General features: G+C 53.2%; 1 protein-coding gene across 1 annotated transcript; it reads left to right on the forward strand.

The window, feature by feature from the left end:
- The first annotated feature begins 5,913 nt into the window (after positions 1 to 5,913).
- Fzd10 (frizzled class receptor 10) lies at positions 5,914 to 8,817 on the forward strand. Its single transcript, XM_028870205.2, has one exon. It carries the CDS (start codon positions 5,969 to 5,971, stop codon positions 7,766 to 7,768), a length of 1,800 nt encoding a protein of 599 aa, XP_028726038.1. The 5' UTR covers positions 5,914 to 5,968; the 3' UTR covers positions 7,769 to 8,817.
- Positions 8,818 to 9,322: the final 505 nt, after the last annotated feature.

A 9,322-nucleotide genomic window follows, 5' to 3' on the forward strand; every position in this document is an offset into this window, starting at 1 on the left:
AACAGTAGCAAAATGACAGATATGAAGTAGCAATGAAATAATTTTTATGGTGGTGGTGATGGGGTCACCACGACATAAGAACCTATATTGAAGGGTTACAGCTTTAGGAAGGCTGAGAACTGCTGCTCTAGACTCAGGCCTGTCCAGCAGGCTGACTGTCCTTCCCAAATCTGTGCGGCCTTTCCCTCGTATAAGCCTCTCTCAGATGCCCCTTTGGCTCCAATGCTGTCCCTAACTGTCCTGCCTAGGTCTGTGGCTGCCTCCTTCCATCTCCTTCAGCCTTCTGGGCTCTTCCATTCTTCCCACACTCCCAGCGCTGAAGATCCACTCTGTTGTTCTCCACGCTGACAGGCTTATGCTCGCCCTCAACCTCTTGGAGGCCATGTTGTGGGATGGCAGAGCCATCTGTTTGTAGCTATACTAACGTGTCCTCATAGGGTTCTTCCTGGCCCTGTCCAGGGAAAGAACAGAGAATGACATGTCAACAAACCAATGGGTCAACCCAAGAGTGTGAACAAAAGAATACAGGGGTGAACCTACGGGGCCCAGGAGTCTGTAGACAGAGGGACGAGCCAGCGGTCACGGGTTCAAGACCGGGTCTTGGAGGATATCTGCTTCTCCATGCAGCATAGAAGCATGGGATGGAAGGCGAGAGGTGGGGGGAGGAGGCTAGCCCACCACAGGTAGACACATGCCTGCCAGAGTGACTGAGTCTTTCCAGGGAAGGGTCTCCACCACACAAGCAAGCCACAAGAGCCTCCCAGGTTTCCTTCGATGAAGTAAGGGTCAAGGGCACTCAGGGTCCCACACTGGCCTTCTGCTCTGTTCTGGATCTCACCGATAAGTTTGGCACCCAAGTCGCCATGTGAATGAAGGCAGGGCACAAGCTTTCGGGGACCACGGAATGAAATGTGAGGCTGAGATGGACCTGTGTCATAAAGGCCAGGACAGGTGGCAGTGTCAGACTCCAGACACAGAGGAGGGGGCCAGTGGTTAATTCCGTGGCTGGAGCTCTAGAAAGTGCTGGAAGGGTTCTCACATCCAGCGATGGCAGCCATAGCTTGAGATAGGCCCACCTTTGTCCCTGAAGGGGCAGTTTACGGTGCCACCCTGGTGGCTTCCCTCACCCAGGCAAGGAGGAGAAGCCTGGGATGGACCGGTTTCCTGGCTAGGGTAACCAAGGTCGTTTGGACAGGTCATGAGTAAAGCAGAAAGAAACAGATGTTACTGGAGGCTACGGAGGGGCCCTTAGAAGCGTGAGCCCAAGGTAAGGAGGTAAGGGTCCACGTTCATCTCAGTCAGTTTTCTTCTAGCATCCTCTGGGACATTAATGCAAAACAGAATCACATATTTGCCTGCTTCGTTTTGTAAGGAAAAATCTCTAAATTTATTATTATTATTATTATTATTATTATTATTATTATTATTATTATTATTGTTATTATTGAACACCACATACTAAGGTTTAAGTGTTTCTCACAGGGTGGGTCCATGTAAGCCCTGGAGCCAGCACGCGTAGGTCTGTCTGCCTGTGTTTGAAACAAGAGGTCTCTCTTGCAAATTATCTGAAGTCATTCAGCCTGGTGCACTTCACACCTTTTTAAAGATAATTTTTTTTCCCCCTCCAACACGTTTGTGTGGCGGTGGCTGAGCCGGAAAAAGCTGCGCTGTGTCTTTAAACAGGGAGGAGCGATCGGCAGAGCCGGGCTGTAAAAAGGCTAATGCGCTGTGGAAGAGTAGGAGTTTAATCTAATTTAGTTGGAGGGTGTCTGTCTGCGGTGTTGTTTTTTGGAGTGTGGGAACAGAGGAGGGGAGCTGCCCCCTTGAATGGTCCCTTCTGCGCCAGAAGCAGTGGGGAGCCAGGCGACGCCAGCGATCCAAGGCCCGGCCTTGAAAGAGGATTAAAGCGAGGCTTGATTTGCAATTCACACGAAAGCGCCCCGCGAACCTCTGGTAATATTTCAATCCACATTTCAAGGGAAGTGGCCTTAAAATAGCGGCCTAAATTGTTCTGCCAGCGGCCGGGACACTCCTTCATGCATTTTATGACGCCGTGGGCTGAGGGCTTTTTCCCTGCCCGCCTCACCACCCCCACCCACCCCAGTATCTTATAACTAGTGCTCTGACATGCAATTAAAACTTGTTTTTAAGTTTGGGGGAGACCGCCATACTTTTGTGGTATGACGTGTCTGTGTTTATGCTTGCGTATATGTTTGTGCGTGTTAACGAAGTATCACCTCGGATGACTTAAAAGGTATTTCCTATGAAGAAAAAGAAAAAAAAAAAAATTGGGAGGGAAGTGAGGGGACCAAGCCCAGTTGGTAGGAAAATTGAATTCTCTTATGTGTGAGACCACTCTCCTTCCTTTAAGGGACAGTTTGGAAGTGCAAACAGAGATCTCAAAGAGTTTTTCAACTGGATCCCGAAACAGGAAGGTTCCAGAAAAGGCCAGTCAAGGGGAAGCTACCAAGACAAGCTTGTAGAAGCCAGGATCTTCCCTGGTTCATCTTTAAGCGGGTAGACGGGATGTTCGTGTCTTTTTATGACCTGAGTTCGTATCCCACACGTCTACTCTTGCAATTAGCTTGTAACGGGCTAAGCTTCTGGCTTAATTTCTCTTTATTGTAAGAGGTGCAGTAGGTTTTTTTTTTTTTTATCATAAAGAGATTATTTGGGTTCTCTCTAATCCCATTTCAGAAAACCTCTCAAGAGTTTATGGTTCCCTTCACCCAAAACATACTAAGGAAGGATACAGCTTTGATTGCTAGAGACCCGTGTCCGAACACATTTTTTTTTTAAAAAAAAAACTTCTGACTTTTCGAGTTTAAGGGGATTGAAACAGGGCCTTCCTTTCAACTCCCCGCCACCTCCAAATTTATTTAGCTCCAGACATTGCCTGGCTCTTAAGAGTATTCCTTGTACTCTCCTTGCTTGACGTTCACAAGAGCTTTAAGATAATATCTATGGACAGTATTCTGAGATTTTTTTTTTACATAGATAGATGTATTAGGAGATTGGGGGCCCAAAGTATCCCTTGCTTTAGGATGTTATTTAAAAATCGTGTTTAATTACGAAGTTCCATTAAAAACCCTTGCTCAAAATTTTAGAAGCCTAATAAGATTTCCATTAATTTAAACATAGCCCTATTCCCAGGCCAGCCCCCAAAGCTTTCCTTCCCTCTTTTATCCCTGGTTAAATATGTAAATAAAATGTCTAAAGTCGTTCTTCAAAGAAGACAAAAGAAAAAAAGAGCCGAGAGGAGAAAGACAGCCATAAAATTCCTCCCAGCTCTCCATAACGCTTGCCAGAGGGGGGCCAGTTTCCGAGCCAGGGCTGAGCAGCAGGGGACCCGGCTGCTCCAGAGTCACACATCTCAAATCCCACACACAGGAGAGAGAAAAATAAAATATCTTTTCAGCTGGAGCCATCAAAAGGGCCCTTTCATTTATTAGTTGAGAGTTGTCTTCCAGTGTCGGTATCTCGGGGCCCTTATTTTTAGGTACCAAATGTGTATTTGTCGCTCTTTCTCTGGGTTGGGCAGATGGAAGAAATTTTGTTAGTTTTTTCTTAATATATTTAAAGGGGGGGGGGCGGAGAGAAGAAAGGAACGTGAAGTGGTCATGGCTGAAATAATAGGTCTGAACACTGTAGAAGTAACCAGAGCATAAAAGACCAATTACGGGGAGCTGTCTCAAATAGCTCACACCCTGCTCCGGAGCTGAGCTCACCCTGTTTTCTTCCACGCCACCCCCCAAAAGGGGGAAATCAAAAAAAAAAAAAAAAAAAGAAGAAGGCAAAAGCGTCAGGAAGGACCCCTTGTGATTCAACCTGTCTTAAAGCTAAGCGATGGCCCAGGAATCTTACCTAACTGATAAGATTTTGAAAACAGCTTATTAGACTATAAATATCCAAGCAAGCTATCCTTGTACAAGCCACAAGCTCTCACCACACATCACGTTTTTCTTGGGTCACTAACACGGTAGTGGGTGGCGGTTCTGACCGCGTTAACCTCAGCCTTCCTAAGCACTGTTTCCCTGGACCCAGCTTCCTCCCAGCGCCTCCCGTAAAAGGCAAAAGGACCAGGGGATCATGGCAAAAAAGGGACCATGAGCCTGCCCCGGAGGATTCAGGGGTCCTAGGCATGTCCCAGCCTCAGGTCTGTCCACAATGTCTGACAGATCAGAGAGGGAAGGAAGGAGAACTCCCCGGGTTTCCTGCAGATGGGACGCTGACGCCTCGTTTTAATTAGAAGCCTCTGGAGGAAGCGCTGGGCTGGGCGGGGAGGAGGGGTCCTGGGCAGCCTCGCTCCTAGCTTGGCTGCTGGAGGGAGCTGGCCACCGAGGGCTTCCAGTCCTGTACGCATCTAACTCGGCCCTGGGGTGCGCAGGACTGGCAGAAATTGGAGCAGGAGGCTTAGCTGCCCCTATGCAGTTGGAGGAATCCGCACTGGAGGTCCTGATAGTTTCCAAAACACTTCAAACGCCCATCTAGATAGAGGGCGCGCGCGGGGGGGGGGGTGTCTAAGGAGACAGTAGGCCACCGCCCAAGGGGCTGTTTATCCAAAGTCAAGAGTCCGCGACAGGTGTCGCAGCCCAGTACTCTCAGACACTCAGGGATTGGGGTGGGCTCCCACGGTGCACTCCCTGTGCGGGGGGTAGGAGGTGGAGGCTCTGTGTCCCTTATCACAGACTAGCCCAAAACCGAAGGGCGGGAGTCAGCCCCGCGAGGCGCAGAGAGGCTCCTCCACTCTTGCGTGGGAACCAGCAGTGCGCGCGTAGGCCGGGGCTCAGCCTCCGCCTCCCCGGAGGGCGCAGGCCGAGCACATCTCTCACCAAATAATATAAATACCCGACTTCCTATAATAAATAAACCCAACCGCTTGGAGAAACTATGAGCAGGCCTAGCGCGACGGCCCCCAACACGGTGGCCTTGGCGGGGCAGGGGTCACCACGATTCAAGTCGAGCCCCTCTTCCCGGGGTGCCGGGTGTCAGCGGCCCGGAAAGTCTCCTCCCCGTCCCCTCCCCTCTTTCTTTGAGTAGACCTTGCAAGAAGAGGCCCTAAACTCCGGCTTCCCAGGTCCCCTCCCCCTCCCCTGCGTTCGGCCCTTTTGAAATTTCAAAGGCAGCCCCTCCCCGGAGCCGGAGCCCCGCGCCCGGGGCAGCAAACCCCCGGCCTCGGGAAGATGCGGGCAGTTTTACAAGCCGAGGGGCCACTTTATGAGCACGGTCATAAAACGCAAATCCCTTGTCTCTTTGAAAGTGCCCTCCGCTAGGGAACCACCATAAAAGTAGAAGATGCCTCCCCAGCCCCCAGCCCCGGGTGAGGACCACCCTTACCCGGGTCCCCGATAGTCCCCAAACTTCCCGTAACCTCGGCGTCCTTAGGGTACAGGGGATAATCCCGAGGGGCCCCCCACCCTGGATAGGGAGCGCAGGAGGAGAGGCCGGCAGGAGGTGAAGCTGGAGGCTGGGGTCCAGCCCGGAGCTGGGGCTGAGGGCGGAGGCTGCCCGGGGCGCAAGGCTTTCTGATGCAAAGCAGCGCCGGGGCGGGGCGGCGGCCGGGGGCGGGGCCTGTCACCAATCGGCTTTTTTTTTTTTTTTTTCCTTCTCCCTTTCCTCCCCTTTGCTTCTTAGCAAGTCTTCTCATCCCGGGACGCCGAGCAGGAAACAGCTGCCGGCGCCGGGAGGGAGGAACGCCGGGACCTGGGACCACGGTGCGCCCGCGTTTCCCCACCGCGGTCCCCGAACGCGCGCGCCCGGAAGAAGAGGCCAAAGTTTGCGCGCAGAACCGCGCTCGCTCCGCCGTATTGTTTGCAAACTTCGCTCCCCTCCCCCGCCGCCCCCGACTCGGCCGAGGCCGCGCGCCCACCGCAGGGGCCCCGGGCGCCGCGAGCGCTCCGGCCAGGCGGGACGGGCATGCGCGGGGGCCCGAGCCGGGGCGCGGAGCCGCGGGCAGCAGCAGCAGCCCATGCCCGGGAGTGGCGGCCCTGAGCGGCGCGGGGACACCGCGGGCGCCACCATGCAGCACCGGGGGCCGCGCCTGTGGCTGGTGCTGCAGGTGATGATGGGTTCGTGCGCAGCCATCAGTTCCATGGACTTGGAGCGCCCTGGAGATGGCAAGTGCCAGCCGGTGGAGATTCCCATGTGCAAGGACATCGGCTACAACACCACCCGCATGCCAAACCTGATGGGCCACGAGAACCAGCGCGAGGCGGCCATCCAACTGCACGAGTTTGCGCCGCTCGTGGAGTACGGCTGCCACGGCCACCTCCGCTTCTTCCTGTGCTCGCTGTACGCGCCCATGTGCACTGAGCAGGTCTCCACGCCCATCCCCGCTTGCCGGGTCATGTGCGAGCAGGCCCGGCTCAAGTGCTCGCCGATCATGGAGCAGTTCAAATTCAAGTGGCCGGACTCCCTGGACTGCAGCAAGCTCCCCAACAAGAATGACCCCAACTACCTGTGCATGGAGGCACCCAACAACGGCTCCGACGAGCCGAGCCGGGGCTCTGGCATGTTCCCTCCGCTCTTCAGGCCCCAGAGGCCCCACAGCGCGCAGGAGCACCCGCTAAAGGATGGGGGTCCCGGGCGCGCAGGCTGTGACAACCCGGGCAAGTTCCACCACGTGGAGAAAAGCGAGTCCTGCGCTCCTCTCTGCACTCCGGGGGTGGATGTGTACTGGAGCCGCGACGACAAGCGCTTCGCTGTGATCTGGCTGGCCATCTGGTCGGTGCTGTGCTTCTTCTCCAGCGCCTTCACCGTGCTCACCTTCCTCATTGACCCGTCGCGCTTCAAATACCCGGAACGTCCCATCATCTTCCTCTCCATGTGCTACTGCGTCTATTCGGTGGGCTATATCATCCGCCTCTTCGCTGGCGCTGAGAGCATCGCCTGCGACAGGGACAGTGGACAGCTGTATGTTATCCAGGAGGGTTTGGAGAGCACCGGCTGTACCTTAGTCTTCTTGGTACTTTACTACTTCGGCATGGCCAGCTCTTTATGGTGGGTGGTTCTCACCCTCACTTGGTTCCTGGCTGCTGGCAAGAAGTGGGGCCACGAGGCTATTGAAGCCAACAGCAGCTACTTTCACCTGGCAGCCTGGGCCATCCCGGCTGTGAAGACCATCTTGATCCTGGTGATGCGCAGGGTGGCAGGAGATGAGCTCACCGGTGTGTGTTACGTGGGCAGCATGGATGTCAATGCCCTGACCGGCTTTGTGCTGGTCCCGCTGGCTTGCTACCTGGTCATCGGCACTTCCTTCATCCTGTCCGGCTTTGTGGCTTTATTCCACATCCGGAGGGTGATGAAAACGGGTGGGGAAAACACGGACAAGCTGGAGAAGCTCATGGTGCGCATCGGGGTCTTCTCCCTCCTCTACACTGTGCCGGCCACCTGTGTGATTGCCTGCTACTTTTATGAACGCCTGAACATGGACTACTGGAAGATGCTGGCCACGCAGCACAAGTGTAAGATGAACAATCAGACCAAGACACCCGATTGTCTGATGACCACCTCCATCCCTGCCGTGGAGGTCTTCATGGTCAAAGTGTCCATGCTTCTGGTGGTGGGCATCACCAGTGGGGTGTGGGTCTGGACTTCCAAGACCCTGCAGTCTTGGCAACAGGTGTGCAGCCGGGGGCTAAAGAAAAAGAGCCGGAGGAAACCAGCCAGTGTGGTCGCCACTGCAGGGATCTACAAAAAAGCTCAGCACCCTCAAAAACCTCACCTGGGGAAGTATGAGCTTCCTGCCCAGCCTTCAGCGTGCGTGTGAAGGTGACTGGCAGGGAGATCAGGACAGACAGTGCCCAGCTGGGCTGCTCCTCTTGGTTGGCTGGTTCTTTAACTCAAAGTAAAAAGTATATATATATGCAGATATGTGTGTATATATATAAAGTCTACCTTGAAGTTTGGAATGACGTGATAGGCTGAAAGTAACGGGTTCTGTTCTGTTTGCTGCCTCCTTGAAGGTTCCCTCATTACAGAAGGAGCCCCTTGTGCAACTAATTTGTGGTAAAGCAGTTGATTCAGCCACCCTCTCAAGAAAACTTTTGTCTAGGCCTCAAACACACTTCTTTCTGTCTGTGTGTATCCAGGAGGCTCTGCTGCCTGCTTACCAACTTGAGGGCAGAAAAACTCCTTTGCAAGCTAAAGAGCTTCCGTTTGGGCTAGCAAATGAGGGCCCGCCCGAGGGACCCGCTCTTCTCTTCCCAGCAAGGCTGCTGCTGTATCAGGGTGGATGGGGGTGGGTGGGTGAAAGAAGGGACCCTGAGCCATCTCTAGACTCCAAGGTCTGCAGGTTCCTTAAAGAGTCCTACCCTTAGCCTTCAGAGCTTTCTCTCTCCAACACAGACCCACCCCCCAACCTAACACTGGAGAATTCAAATGGTGTGCAATACATTTTTTTTTTACATTTTTCCCTTTTCCCCATGAAAATAAAAGAGAAAAAAAGTATTTTGTTGTAAATAAAAGACAACAAAAGGAATCATCTAACAAAAGAATTAAGAGGCCCAAGCCTCAGAAAAACCCTTCAGCCTGATACATTTTGTGGCTTTTTAATGGAAACCAAGCCAGTGTGTTCTACACATTGGGACTGATTTGTGGAGAGGAAGGGGGAGGAGGAGTCGGTGGAGAGCACCCGAAGGGCTTATTGACTCTCTCAATTGTTAAACAAATGATTTCCATGAGTGGTCTAGAAGCACTTGGAAAGACAAACTTTGTCTCCAGCCAGGGAGGGCGATGCCTGCCTCTGTATATCTGTAATATATGATATTTTTCATGCTCCACTATTTTATTAAAAATAAAAGACGTTCTTTAGTTTGCTGCCAGTCACTGTGCATTGATGAGGGAAATGCTGTCTATTTCCGGGGAGACAGAATTCTGGGTGTGTAAGGCTGGCTGGACATTGCTGGCTAACGCCTCACCATGAACCTGGAGATAGGCAGGTCCTAAGGCTGGCTGAATCCTGGAGTTCAGAGGCATCTGTGCAGGTAGTGGGTAAAGTTGGAGGTGGCTCCTGCCAGCAAAGCCTTGGTGGACACTGGACTGCTGAGCCCACATGCACTCAGGAACCCACTCCAGAAGCCAGCAGAGAGGGTGACTAGCAGTATTTACCTGACCGGCTGTGTGCACCAGGGGGCCGCTCTACTGCAGTTCTGGGGCTATCGGGGGAGTTTCAGAGCTGAGTAGGTGAAAGTAGCACTCACTGGGGTCACCAGCACCAAGTTCCGAAGCTTGGCCATCTCAAAGCTCCCAGCATCCTTTGTGCTCATCCCTAAGGCAGCTAAAGGGCCTAGTAGCAGACCCAGGATCTTCTGTACTACGGCTT

Source organism: Peromyscus leucopus, chromosome 23 (assembly GCF_004664715.2).
Source record: "Peromyscus leucopus breed LL Stock chromosome 23, UCI_PerLeu_2.1, whole genome shotgun sequence".
NCBI lineage: Eukaryota > Metazoa > Chordata > Mammalia > Rodentia > Cricetidae > Peromyscus > Peromyscus leucopus.